The sequence below is a fragment of the Actinia tenebrosa genome, unplaced genomic scaffold, assembly GCF_029948245.1.
Source record: "Actinia tenebrosa isolate PJP-AT-01 unplaced genomic scaffold, QUT_ActTen_1.0 PGA_scaffold2__45_contigs__length_23673736, whole genome shotgun sequence".
Lineage (NCBI taxonomy): Eukaryota > Metazoa > Cnidaria > Anthozoa > Actiniaria > Actiniidae > Actinia > Actinia tenebrosa.
Genome location: NW_028292579.1, coordinates 2670570 through 2685322, shown reverse-complemented (window position 1 = coordinate 2685322; position 14753 = coordinate 2670570). Strand labels below are relative to the sequence as shown.

General features: G+C 41.4%; 1 protein-coding gene across 1 annotated transcript; it reads left to right on the top strand.

The window, feature by feature from the left end:
* Positions 1–12594: 12594 nt before the first annotated feature.
* Positions 12595–14508, top strand: LOC148908999 (uncharacterized). Its single transcript, XM_089034464.1, has one exon. The coding sequence runs from the start codon at positions 13374–13376 to the stop codon at positions 14151–14153; it is 780 nt and encodes a 259-aa protein (XP_088890590.1). The 5' UTR covers positions 12595–13373; the 3' UTR covers positions 14154–14508.
* Positions 14509–14753: the final 245 nt, after the last annotated feature.

Sequence of the window (14753 nt, the reverse complement as noted above, 5' to 3'; positions counted from 1 at the left end):
TGTGGAGCACAGCAGTTTATACATGCACACTGACCCACTCGAATTACTACAGAATGGCCGATGTTCAATATCCTGTAGTTCAAGTTGATCCACCTCAAGCTCTAGTTAACAAAGGCCAATAGGTCGTGGGCGTGCAGGTTGCCGGACAACCCCTAGTTCTAGCTCAGCCTGACCAACCAGTTGTTCACATTGTGGCTGCCGGACAACCGGTCGTTCCAGCACAGCCTTGCCAACAGGCCGTTCAAGATCAGCCTGGCCAACAAATGCAACAGGAGCAAAGCGAGTTTGAGGTATTATAAAATGTGAAGGCAGTACTGTTGATATATGCGCCAATATGGCAGCAAGATTGTTAAACTTGCTCTTCACTTTTATTTTATTTATCGATCTCTGCTGTTTTCTGTTACCACATGGACTGGATTTCATGGACGCTGACGGTATTTACCAACAGTAGTATACCAAGTAGTATAGTAGGGACCATACGATCTGGATTTTGGATGAGCCAGTGATGGGCAGGATGGGCAAATGATGGGCAAGAAGGGCCAGTGATGGGCACCTTAATTATTTATCAATAAATGACCGAGTGACGTCATGAATTTCGCAAGTTTGGGCATTACTTTGGTAATAAAAAACTTTCTTACCAAAGACTAATATTCTTTTGTTTTTCTACTACTTGAACTTTTTTGCGATTCTTTCTCAGCTATTTGAAACATTTTTTCACTGGTCAACTGACGTTTCACGTTTGCCGTGAACGTAAATCTAAAACTCTCTAATATTTAGCACCTTACTTCGATTCTCTAGTTAGCACGTGGTCTATATTCGTGTCTTTTATAGTAAGATTTACATTGCACATGAATTAATGCAGGTTAACAGTGGTCCTGCATTCTTAGTGTTTTACGCGCGCGCTGGATGCAGAAGGTTTAAGCTCCTGTTTCTTTCTCGAGGTATTGGTTTTTTCATCTTCTCAATTTTTTGTTTTCACTCTTGATCATCTCGTGAAGGTTAGTTTTACTGTTATCTTCCATATCGATTTACTTATTTTCATTTGACCTCTTCTTACAAGCAATTATTCTTTGCAAACTCCTATATTTCGAAGCAACTAGCTGCTCCATCCTTTTTACATACATCTTCTTCATTTTACGCTCTTTCATATTTGTTTTCTAAATTTTTCATCATCATATCTTTCCTTCTTCATCTGTCTTAGTTTAATTTATAATCTCATCTTGTTTTTTTCTCTTTGCATTTTTTTTTCTTCTTTGCTTTTTATCCTTCTCTTCTTTCCCATCAGCTCTTTCATTCGCCTTTTTTATCTTATACTGTATACTGTTTCTCTAACTACATTTTCTTTCTGACTTTTCTGCGTACTGTATACTAGTATCGGTCATCATCATCTCTTTTTTTCTACCATATTTTCAAATTTTCTTTGTTTTGTAGTTTATTATTTTCTTACTTGTCATTTTTTCCGTTATTTTTTCCACTGCTTGTTTGCAGTCGTTTTCATTCTTTCAACTTCAACGGCACTCGAACTCAACCGTCCAGTTAGCGCGCGCTAAAAAGAAATGTCATCACGCATGAAAATGAACATCTTCAAACTGTTCATTTTACGCTCGAGCTGTCACACTCGTGCAAGAAACCCGCTAAAGAAAAATTCACGTTACGCAAGCTAGCAGAAATCTGTGCTCTCCTGCTGTTCCTGTTGCTAATCTTAATCCACTACAATGAAGAATATAGATGCTTTGCTGCTCGTCTACTCAAGCTAAAACTTCGAGTCAACTCTCCTCTTCACTTCCCTAAATTCTCTTGGTCCAAGCATGGATATGTTAGTCTCTCGCTCCCGACTTCCATCATGACATTTACATCACCGTCTATGGGAATATCCCTCCGAACCCTGGACCAGCTACTTCAGCTAGTGATAAGCTGTTTGAGGGACCACAAGGGCAACTAATGCCAGTGTATTCTGCAAGTCAAGTTTTTTCAGGGCTGATGAAAATACTTGGCTAGACGTTGCCACACTCTATAGTTAAGTGTGGAGTAGGCATGCTAGTGTTTCCCCCATTATTGAACTGGTATGTCATTACAGGCGATGTATCAAGGTCATTTTCATATGCAAACCCAGAAGACATCAGGGATGAAGATGCACTAAGTATAATTAACAAGGTTTGTCATCAAAAGTGAATGCTCTTTATTCTACTAGGATATTTAGTTTTTCTTCTGAAAGTTAAAAGCAGCTTCTTTTATGAAGGTCTAATCCTATTCACTAGTATTCTGGGTTGCAAGTACGACAGCAAATGTTTTGCTGAATGAGTGGTTCATCAAGTACGGAATTCCAAAGCAGCTTCACTCTGACCAAGGCAGAAACTTTGAAAACAATGTGATGAAGGAACTTTACAACATGTACGGAATCAAGAAGACAAGAACGACACCATGTCACCCTGAAGGAAATGGCCAATGCGAAAGATTCAATAGAACACTGCATGACTTGTTGAAGACTATACCATCTGAAAAGAAAGCAAGATGTCCAACGTATGTACCCGAAGTATTATACGCATACAACAGTCACCCCTCATGCATCTACCGGTTATAGCCCGTATCATCTTCAGTTTAGTGGAGACCCTGTGATCCCACTTGATTTTTTGCTGGGAGGGGAGTGGAAGAAGATACTACGCCAGAAAGTAATTATGAATGGCTGAAGACGTACATAGACCGTTTGTCAACAGTTCACCAGAAATGCAACCAAGCAGCTTCAGAAGTGCAGTGTGTTTTGAAGGATTTTTGTGGCTGCTGTCTCGTAGAGGCAAAGCCACTATGTCATCAAGTTGTGTAAGTTAGTCCGTAACAATAGATAAACTTTGGGACCAATCACCGCTTAAATAATACAATCTCTCTCTAACTGTATAGTAAGCAATGCGACATCAAAGAGATGACGACAAATGGAACCTCATAGTTGTACTTGGTCGATAGTACAGTGTAGATTGTTTAAGACAAGTAATCCGTGTTTTCATAAAATTCAACCATATTTGGCCAATGGCTGACCTCAGAAAAAAAATGCAGATAAAAAATATCAGCCTCTTCGGACTATAATTGAGCCTCTTCGAAGGATAATCGAGCTTCTTCAGATGGCCTATTCGGAGGATAATTCAGCCCCATAGTGGGATTGATAGTATCTCCTTAATATTCATACCAAATTATATAACTTTGCATCGTTGTATATTTATACCATGTCGTTTTTAGTGCCTACTACAAAGTAGTAGACTCTATTGTCATCGGAGTGTGAAATTAACTCTGTCACGCGTATAAACTGTCAAGTAAATAAACAAAGCATATTTTCATAACTTATACCTGTAAATCGCCAAAACAGAATCACATATGAAGTAGAAGAGACCTCAAGGAAAAATTGGTCTAAGTCTGGGAGAACATTTTCCAGTACTTCTAATGAACAGTTTGTGTTACCGAATCTAGTTGAATCTCCCATAGAATCAAAAGTTAATAGTCAAATGCAATGTTGGATTACCAAGTGACATGCTTTCCTTCCAGATCTTTTGGAGTTAATAACCCAAAGAAGAGATCGTTTCATCCATCATGGTTCGAGCGATACACGTGGCTTCATTATAATGAGGAAAAAGACGTGTTTTGTCATATATGTCAAAAGCCAATAGAAAACAATCTACTCTATTCCTCAAAGGTAGATTATACATCAACTCATGAAGGGTTCTTCAACTGGAAGAATGCGACGGACACTGCAAAGGGCTTCCCTAAGCACGAAACTTGCAAGTCACATCTCGAAGCTGTTTCAAGGTATGAGTTCATTCCAGCAACATCGAAAGCAGATATCATTAAATTAATATCAAGTGAACGTACATTGGAGCAGAAGTATAATCGAAGGAAGAAATTACGATTGCATTGAACTTGTATAAGTGCAACTGGACCACAGAACTTATCAGTAGGCGTGACTATAAGACTTAAATTATCAATAATTAAATGTTAAAAGTGTATTTTTATGTAAGTACTATTCTTTGCTTGCAATCACGTGACAATTTGACTGAAATTTTACTTCCGGTTTCCAAGTGACGGTCAAGTAAACAAAGATGGCGGCTCGCTTGGGTCAAGTTAACGATGTGCCCCAAAAAGCGCTCTTTCAGAGTACGCTAGTTATCTTGACTGCATACCCAAGTCAAGATATTTAAACAAAATATCTATCTGCGATGGACTTGATCCATATTCTATGAAACCAAAGGACTTTTCGAAGGATTTCGCCGCCTTTCCTGGCTTTCTGTTCCCGGACACTTCCAACTATCTTGTAGTGTAAACATCGTTTTTTATTTTCATTTAATGTCTTTGCCTGCAAGTCGGAGAGCTCTTGACGTGTCATGTTTAACTCCTCTTCCATAATTGCACACAAAAGATCGCTTGGTGAGATCCGTCTGGCATTCTACATCCTGACGATTCGGGTTTTCTGTCGTTTCTGTCTGTCAATAAAAAAGGGAATCGTGGCATCAATAACAAAGCTTTGAATTAAATAATAAATAAGTTACATATCTTTACATAGGGCTGATAGGTGCGGATCATCTATGGTTTGTTCATAAGAGATTTCTTCATCAATCAGCCGAGCTTGCTTCTGCATTTATAGTCAAGCAAGGCACTAGCAGCTTCGGAATGGAGACGTTTCAGATCTCTGTTTGCTGTTCTCTCACCGCGCTTTATAGAACTCTCTGTGGCTTGTTTTATCTTCTGATGGCCAAGCTTCAACTTAGGGGCCTAATCTATGTCGTCTTCGTCATTCATATTGTTTGGACAACCTAGATAAGATATACATGTATAGAATTTGTTTAGTAAACAGACTTCAATAGGACGCGACGAACCTACAAACACTCTACAAGCATCGTCGTATTTTCAGTGTTTACAACAAACCAACACGTGCAAAGCAAAGAAATAAAATCTGAATTTCAAACTCAAACAAATATAGAATTGTTAAATACCTTTTACGAAGTGATCGCTACATACACGAGCGTGTGAAGATTCAACTCCTTTCGAAGATACAGTACTGTTAAGTCAGGATAGCCAGCCATCGGTGGCGACTTCTTTTTGATAAATTTCTTGTCCGATCTCCCTTGTGAACCACTTCTTTAGGTATTCTAACAAACCTTTTCTTTTTTCTTATTAGATCGGCATATTTTACGAAAATTTTCTTTTGACAACTTGTAAACACATACATTGTTTTGTACTCCAGCTGAATGCTTGACCGTCAGCTGGAAATGTGCATACATAATGACCGGAAGTGACGTGCATTCCAAGCAAAGAATAGGACATGGATTGTACTAAGGATGATGATGATGAAACACAAGATACAGAGTCAGATACCAGTACAACAGATACAATGAGGTTATTCGACAGCAGTGAGCTGCCAGCTGATGATTCTGAGAACGAGAACTCGACTAGTGTACTGCCTGAAGAAATGGTTCCTTCTCTAAAGATAACAAGACATTCAGCATTATCAAACATAAAGTCTGTTACAGGACATTTAATCAGTAGAGATGACATATGTAAGTTACTTAAAAGCAAATTTCAGATTTCAGCAAAAACTTTAACACCACTTACTGCCAGTGAATTAAATGAGATTTTAGCAAGAAAACGCATTAGTAACAAGTATATAGTTATTAAAACTGGAGCAAACTTAAGACAACTGCAGAAATCCGATATTACTGTTGTTAAACAAATTGAAATGCAGTCCAGTTGTTCTAGCATGTAAATCTAATATTGCAAAAAGTTGAAATTTTATTAAGTAATATTCTGTTTAGCAATTCTAGAACAGTAATAATGATATATCATTAGACTATTGCACCAGCTTGTGTTAATAAAAGTTATTGTTAGTTATCTCTGCTTGTGTGTAATTCAGTGTATGTACGTGTGCTCAGTGGGGAATGTTTTGACCACATAAAAACCCAATCTGATCATATATTGGGACAGTAATTTCCCAATTATGGGATTTTGCTGGGAATATTTTGACCACATAAAAACCCAATTTGATCATATATTGGGACAGTAATTTCCCAATTATGGGATTTTGCTGGGAATATTTTGACCACATAAAAACCCAATTTGATCATATGTTGGGAAAGTAATTTCCCAAAATTGGTTTTTTATTGGGAATACTTTGACCACATTAAAACCCAATTTGATCATATATTGGGACAGTAATTTCCAAAAGTTGGTTTTTATTGATTTTTGATTTGGTAGCATTTTTCCAATATTGGGAAACATTGAGGAATTCCCAATGCAAACCCAAAAATACCCCAATATTACCCCATTTGTTTCCCAAGTTGGGATTTTGAAATTTTTTCCCGTGCATGACGAAAGGTTTGTCGTTAATGAGGATTTTATTGGCATGTATCATCTTGAGAGAACCACTGCAGACATGATAGTCGATATTTTGCACTTGCACTTGGACATTCAACATGCCCGTGGGCAGTGTTATGATGGTGCCGCGACCATCAGTGGTTTGAAAACTGGTGTAGCAACCCAAATTACCTAGACATAATCTAGACACAGTTCGAGAAGTAGGAAAACTAGTCAAGAAAGCCCCCCAAAGAAATGCAAAATTGGGCAAAATTCGTTGTGAGACTGAAAATGAATCTAAAGGAGTTCACACTTTGTGTCTAACAAGATGGAGTGTGAGTGGTGAGGCTTTCGCTTCAGTACTTAATAACCGTTCTGAGCTAATGGAATTGTGGGATTGGTGTATGGATGTGATAAAAGAAACTGATATGAAGGCACAGATACAAGGCGTACAAACAGTGATGAGAACATTCCCTTTCTACTTTGGTTGTTCCCTTGGCGAAAGAATCCTTAAGCAAACAGACAATCTAAGTGGCGCCCTTCAAGATTCGTCAATATCGGCAGCTCAAGGGAATCGATCGGCTCTAGTTGTGAAGGAGTCATTGCTAAAAGATCAAAATGACACGTCTTTTGGGCTAATCTGGGAACGAATACTAAAACGCAAGAAAAACACCCAAAGAGAGATCAAGGAAAGCAAAAAAGGCAAAGGGCATGGAAAGTTGTCTCGGAACAAATAAGTCAAATGGAAATATCGGCTACAGTATTGTTGGTTCAATTCCAACATGCTCCCAATGAGACAAATCCAAAGGTGGTCGTGGAGAATCAGTCATCAGTCATGAAGAACGGTCGTGCTCTAGATCGCTCCATCATATTACATTTTATTACAACCTTATTCCTAGCATTTTCAACCAGAAATGGGTTTATCAACTGCCCTAACATCTCTTCGATGGATTCCTCGTCAAGTAATGATCTTTCAGCACATCCTGAATTTGAAACGGTCTATTTCCAACCATGGAAGTTAATCAGCCATGTTCGACTGCTTGCACGTGTTAATGGCTACTTCACATCCAACGTCAATTACTATCCTAATTCGACTGCTAGTTTCAACCAAACTCGCCTGGTAATGAGCGGTGATGTAGCCCTAAACCCTGGTCCCGAAAAACAAAAATATTTCTCTACACAAGTTATTCCTGGAGTTGATCTTCCTCCAAAAGGTTTAATCATTGATGCATGTAATATTAACAGATGAAGTGACTCTAAATTCCAGCAAATCAAAGTACTATTGACTTCCCAGCAAATAGACATCCTATTCCTAATCGAAACGTTTTTGAAACCTCACAAAACTGACTCTGTCTACGCAATACAAGGCTATGAAATGTATCGCAAAGATAGGATTGGCAAAACCAATGGTGGAGGAATCCTGGCTTATGTCAACAACAGAATGAAGGTAAGCAGGGCTGTTGAGCTCGAAGACGATGTAAAAGTTCTTTGGCTTAACGTATTCCCCTACAACTCGAATCGCTCCTTGTTAATAGGATCAGTGTACTGACCACCCTCATCTGATGCTTCTTTTGACCATCGTATTGAAACGAATATCGAAACAGCTTATCTTAAGAACTAAGAGACTCATATTATGGGCGATTTCAACATCGATTTTCTCAAGCCTAGCTAAAAAAGGCACTTGCTCGGTAAGTCTCTAAAAACCATGAACTTTACCCAACTAGTTCATACTGTTATGCGTCCCGTAAGTGCAACATGTCTAGATCATTTTTATACAACAAACCCTGAGTTTATTACTGACGTAAAAGTACCAGATACTGGCCTGGCTGATCATCTACCCGTTTTCGTTCGGCGCAAATATATCAATAGAAAGAGCATAGGAACACCGAACCCTGATCACATAACAATAAAATATCGAGATACGAAACATTTGAATATGGATGATCTGTTATCCAATCTCTCTGGTCCCTTGGGATGTTGGTTTTACCTTTGATGATATTGATGATGTTCTATTTACATGTGAGTCCTTACTAAACAATGTTTTACAGCAACACATTCCTATTCGAGAAAAGCGTGTTAAGAAAAAAATCCAACCCCCTTGGTTTAACAAAGAAATTGGCCAAGCCATTAAGGAGAGATTCTTTGTTAAGAATAGCGCGGAGATCAAATTCTACTGACGACTGGAACAAGTATAAGCGTGCTCGGCGTAAAACAGTTAATTTCATCAAAAAGTCAAAATGTCTGTACTTTAGTGAATCGATCGAACTTAACAAAGGCAATCCTAAAGGAATTTGGCGTGCTTTGCGAACTCTCAGTGGGAAATCCGAACAATCAACAAGGATTAGTTCATTGCAAACAGATAATGGCATCATAACTGAGCCAACCCAGATCGCTGATTCATTAAATAACTATTTTGTTAATATCACCTCCCAACTGAACATCAGCAATGCAAACAAGGGTTACAACGATGAAAAGCTTAGAAACTTCATCAAATCGCGCATTGACGCCGAAACTGCTTTTGAAATTCCTTTATTAACAGAAGAAGAGACTATTGAAACTATCAACAAGATACCAACTAACACCGCTACGGGGCCTGATGGAATTAGTGCGCGAATCCTCAAAGCCGTTGCACCTGCCCTAGCATCACCTCTTCAGAAGCTGCTATATCTCTCGATCTCTTCAGCAGTTTTCCCGTCATCTTGGAAAATAGCCCGTGTAACCCCTATTCACAAGGATGGCCCTCGAGACGATAAATAGAACTATCATCCAATATCTGTATTGTGTACTTTATCAAAGATATTGGAAAAACATGTTGGTAACTCGTTACTCAATTATCTGCAAAGCAACAATCTCATCTACATTAACCAGTCAGCCTTTCATAAAGATCATTCAACCGAAACAGCCCCTATTAAACTAACAGACAAACTCCTATTCAACATGGATAATGATCGTCTGGTCTGGTGTTTATCGACTTTAGAAAGGCCTTCGACGTAATCAACCATAAAATATTGTTAGACAAACTCAGCCTCTATGGGACTACTGATTTAGCAGTCAGCTGGTTTAGATCGTACTTGTTAAGCAGAAAACAATATGTAAAAATATCAAATAGCGCGTCTCCAGTCCTACCAATATCACATGGAATTCCCCAAGGCTCGAATTTGGGACCAATCCTCTTTCTATTATTTGTAAACGACTTACCATTGAGTCTGGGTAATTCTACCTTAGACATTTATGCTGATGATGCTACACTCTCTGCAACTTCCAAATGGGACAAGCCCCACCAAATCAGTATGTCTTTGAATTGTGATCTTCAAAATATTGAAAAGTGGACTCAAGCAAATAAGATGGCAATCAACGAAGATAAAACTAAAACGATGCTAATCGTTGGCAAAAGATTACGCAAACGCGAAGGAAACACAGAAACTCTAAGCATCAATTTGAACGGTAAAGACATCGAACAAGTCAAGCATCACAAGCTCCTTGGCGTATAGTTAGATCAGGACCTTGACTTTAATGATCATATTAAGAATCTCTGCAAGAAGCTATCAAAACGAATTGGATTGTTAATGTGGTTAAATTTAAGCAAAGTTAACTGGGAGTGGAGTGCTGGCCAGCGGTGTGAGACTTGCGCATGCGCAGTTGCTGCCTAAGGCCTCGTGGTTGCTGTAGCTGAGTTGCTGTTAGCCATTGCCTTCATATCGCGGTTTTGCTTCTGGTTTATACGCCTTTTTTCAACCCATCCTTTCTCAATCCTTATTGTTAGTGGTTCTTCCAGCGTTTCGACGTCTATTTACGATCGTCTTTCCATTGTTCCTTGTCCTCGTGTTAATTGTTTGGTCGATAAAAAATGCCCCGTAACACACGCAATAGCTTGGACAGCATGGTTCCTACCTCTTGTTCTTCTTCGCTGGCTCCTCCAGTTTCGGTTGAGTCGGCTTGTAATGGCGTCCCTACATCTACTGCGCCGTCTACTGAGTTGGTTACATCAGTAGTAGAAGCTTTAAAAGCACCTTTGGCGGCCATGGTCAACTCGGCTTTACTAGCGGCAGGCGTTGCCTCGTCATCGGCGGGTTCTGGATCTTTGCCCGAGAACAACGAGGGTTCTTCGACGCCTCTGGCCAACCGTACTAACCAATTGGCCCAGACTGGCTCATCTATGCCGTGGACATCCATGGCCGGGTCGCCTCCTTCTTCATCAACTGCGTCTTCGGCTTATTTGCCTCCGCCATCTTGCTCAGGTACGTCTGCCTTATCTGTACCTTCATTTGTATTGCCTTTTACTCTCCCTCGGCCCGTAACTGTCCCAAGTGCCGCGACGTTGTCTTCGTCATTTTCGGCGCCGGAAAATTTCCTGGGGAACACGCCCCCCCTTAACCAGCCGTTTGTAGTGGGTCCTGGTTATTCTCCTGTTCCCTACAAAGTGGTGGCCCAAATTCTTGCCGGAAAATTTGTTCATCTTGAGGACTTGCTGCCGGAAAACATCTCCTCTCAAGAACCAGAGCCACAACTGCACTTCGATGGCCGCCTCATCCTTTGTAACACCGCCAAGAAAAACAAAAAGCAAATTTCAGATATTACATCTTGGGTGGAAGCTTTCACCATTTATTCTTTAATCGTTGGAAAATATTTTCCCAACTGCAAAGACGATTTGCTCAAGTACAAGCTCCTTATCTTGCGCACATACCGACAGTTTAGTGGCAGTGCATGGCTGAACTATGATCGGGAGTTTCGAGAATATGCTGCTGCTGAGAAATGCACAACGTGGTCAACAATGAATGTCCAACTTTACAGTTTTAACACTGCAGGTGCCCAGGTGCGCCCTCGAGTGGTTGCTTCAACTACAGCAGGGGGGAGGGAGGCCCAAGGTAGTTTGACCTCAAGGGTCCTTTGCCACTCTTGGAATGCTGTTCGGTGCATTGCCCCTTCTCCCGAATGTCGGTTCCGCCATGCTTGCAGTAGCTGCGAAGGGGACCATCGCAAGAGTGCATGCCCAGAGCCGATCAAGCCCAGAAATTTGGAACGTTCCCGCTCTGTCAATCCGTCCGAGGCCAAGCGCAGAAAATACCACTAAGCATGTGACTTTGGACTCAAGGCTGTGTTATTAGGTTCAGAGAACAGCACCAGTTTAATTTTCGTTCTAGTTTGTTGAATATCACTTAGACACTACATTGTGCGTCGAACTTAACGTACGTCATTTAATGTTGACTTAATCATTTATGGGGGCATTTGTTGATCTATTTATACATTGTTTCATAGGCACCAGCCTTCCCCTCCCTTCAGTTGCTGAAATTTCTTCTTTGAATTATGATAAATTCGCCCATGGCTTACAGAATCACCCCAATCGGCAATGGGTAGAATTTATACTGCATGGCATTAAAGATGGTTTCCAACTGGGTTTTAAGTCGTCTGTCAAGTTGAAATCGTCAAAGAAGAACAAAGCTTCAGCATATCAGCAGTCTCAAGTCGTGGACGCGTATTTAGACAAGGAAGTTAGATTGGGGCGGGTGGCTGGCCCCTTTGAATCCCCTCCCATTATTCCTCTTCAAGTAAGCAGTTTTGGCGTGATTCCAAAGAAAGGTCAACCAGAAAAATGGCGTCTTATTTTTGACCTGTCCTCCCCATTTGGCCAGTGTTAATGATGGCATCGACCCTGAGGAGTGCTCACTGCAATACATTAGAATTGACGATATAGTTAAGATGAGTTCCAAACTGGGTAAGGGGGCTATGCTGGCTAAGTTCGACATCGAAAGTGCTTTCAGAAATGTCCCAGTTCACCCATCTGACCAACATCTTTTGGGCATGAGATGGAGGTCAAAGTACTTTGTTGACCTTGTCCTTCCCTTTGGTTTGCGATCAGCCCCCTTCATCTTTAACTCAATCGCCAATGCAGTGGAGTGGATTCTTCAGTCTAACTATGGGATACCTGACATCCGCCACTATTTAGATGATTTCGTACTAGCTGGACCTCCTAATTCAGCTTTATGTGCTAACAATTTAGCTATCGCTACATCCATTACCGCTGACCTAGGTCTGCCCCTACACCCAGACAAGTGTGTAGGGCCATCCACCTGCCTAGTAGTTTTAGGGATTGAAATTGACACAATGGCCGAAACTCTGCGTCTCCCTGCCGACAAATTTGCTGCTACCCTGGAACTGTTGAGAACTTGGTCTTCTTACAAATGGTGCCACAAGAAACAACTTCAGTCGCTGATTGGTGTACTCCATCATGCCTCTAAGGTAGTTTGGCCAGGTCGCACGTTTCTTCGGAGAATGATTGATCTACTCTGTTGCTTCCGAAAAGACGATCACCCCATCCGCCTGAATACAGAATTCAAGAAAGACCTGAAGTGGTGGCTGGATTTTTTCAATCAATGGAATGGGATAAGTTTTTTCCTGCTCCCCTCACTACAGCCTCCACCTACGGTTTGCGTAGGGTCAGACGCCTCAGGAACACGGGGTTATGGTGCCTTCCTCGATTCTGATTGGTTCAATGGCAGGTGGTTACCTCGGCAAGCTTCCCTCTCCATTGCTTACAAGGAGTTATTTCCAGTCGTACTGGCAGCGCATATCTGGGGTCACGGTTGGAGAAAGCAGCGTGTTCTGTTTAAGGTGGACAACGAAGCTGTGGTAGCAATCTTAAATAGCAGGACTTCCAGAGACTCTTCGATCATGGTTTTACTCCGAAGCCTTCTGTTTGCAGCAGCCCGTCATGGCTTTTCCTTTTCAGCTGAACATGTGGCAGGTATTCGTAATGGGATAGCTGATGCTCTTTCTCGTTTTAATATGCAGGTCTTCCGTTCTCTGGCCCCGAACGCCAACCTATACCCAGCAGAGGTCCCAGCTCAGCTTCTGTCTTCTCTGACATCGGTTCTCTAAATAATCAGTGTTTGGTCTATTTATCTGAGGGTTTAGCGCATTCCACCCGTCGCTGTTATTCTACCGCCCAAGAGAAGTTTGTCAACTTTTGCTACCAAAGTGGCCGCTTATCCCCATCAGGCTCACCATGTCCCACAGATGAATGGACCCTCTGCTTATTTGTGACAATGCTGGCCGAGTCGATGCGTCATTCCTCTATAAAAGTTTATCTGTCAGCTGTCCGTTCCCTCCATATTGAACAAGGTTTCGATGATCCACTTCAGAACTGCTTGCGGCTCCAAAGAGTGACAAAAGGCATTAAGCGAACCCAAGGTGTCGCCTCTTCTTCGTCTAGACTTCCTGTTACTCCAGAGGTCCTGAGAGTAGTACACTCTGGCTTGGTTCTATCTTCGTTCAATGACTGCATGTTTTGGGCTGCCTGCTCATTGGCTTATTTTGGTTTCCTTCGCTCAGCCGAATTTACTTGCCCCTCGCTTAAAAAATTTGATCCAGATGTACACCTGACTGTGCAGGACATAACCGTGGACTCTACAGGGTCTCCTTCTTGCTTAAGACTGTTCATTAAAGCCTCAAAAACGGATCCGTTTCGTCAGGGTTGTCATGTGTATGTTGGTCGCGGATCATCATCCCTGTGTGCTGTGAGAGCAGTGCTGAACTATTTAGCATATCGTGGTAATCTTCCAGGCCCACTCTTCCTGCTGGCTGATGGTCAGCCACTGACTAGGCAGCTGGTCACGGACAGACTCAGGGCTATTCTACAATCAGCAGGTGTAGCTGGTAACTTTTCAAGCCATAGCTTCCGTATTGGGGCCGCAACTACAGCGGCTCAAGTGGGTATACCAGATCATTTAATCCAAGTCTTGGGCCGTTGGAAAAGTGATGCCTATAAACAGTATATTAGAACTCCTCAGCAAGTAATCATTAGTGCCTCTGGTAAACTTGCTTAGTTTTGGTAAGTGGTATCCTTTTAGCTTGGCCACCATTTGTACATTGTCAATTTTGCCCTCATGCTAGCCATTGCCACCTGGGTTTAGTCGCGTACACCACACTACCTATGGATGTTGTGTCTGCATGCGTGACAACTGGAGAGGCAGCGATTGTTGGTGCTTGGAGATGCAGTTTTGGGTGTTAGTCGGTCCCATGGCTCCTGCCACGGGTCGACCAACTCCAAGCACCACACTAAATGCTTGGAGAGGAGTAATGGAGGTTGACCCGTGGCTTGGTTGCCATGGTTACCTCTTGCCAGCTAGTTGCCATCGCCTACCGCTTTGCCAGGCACCTACTCTCCATCGTAACGACAAGTTAAAGGCACATTAGCCCCTATTTGAAACGATATCAAAGACAACTGTATTGCAACACAGTTATCAAGCCAGATATCTTATATGGCGCATCCGTTTGGTCTCATGGACAAAAGGGACTCGAAAATAGGATTTTTAAGCTTCAAAAATGGGCTGCTAGAATTATTGTTAGTGCTGATCGTTCAACTAGATCAATAACAATTTTTAACTCTTTGAATTGGTTGCCTTACTTTGTAGATTCTCTTATTA

What these genes read in the sequence shown, in the direction of transcription:
- LOC148908999 (XM_089034464.1), top strand. Translation starts at nt 13,374, where the DNA reads ATGCTGGCCGAGTCGATGCGTCATTCCTCTATAAAAGTTTATCTGTCA.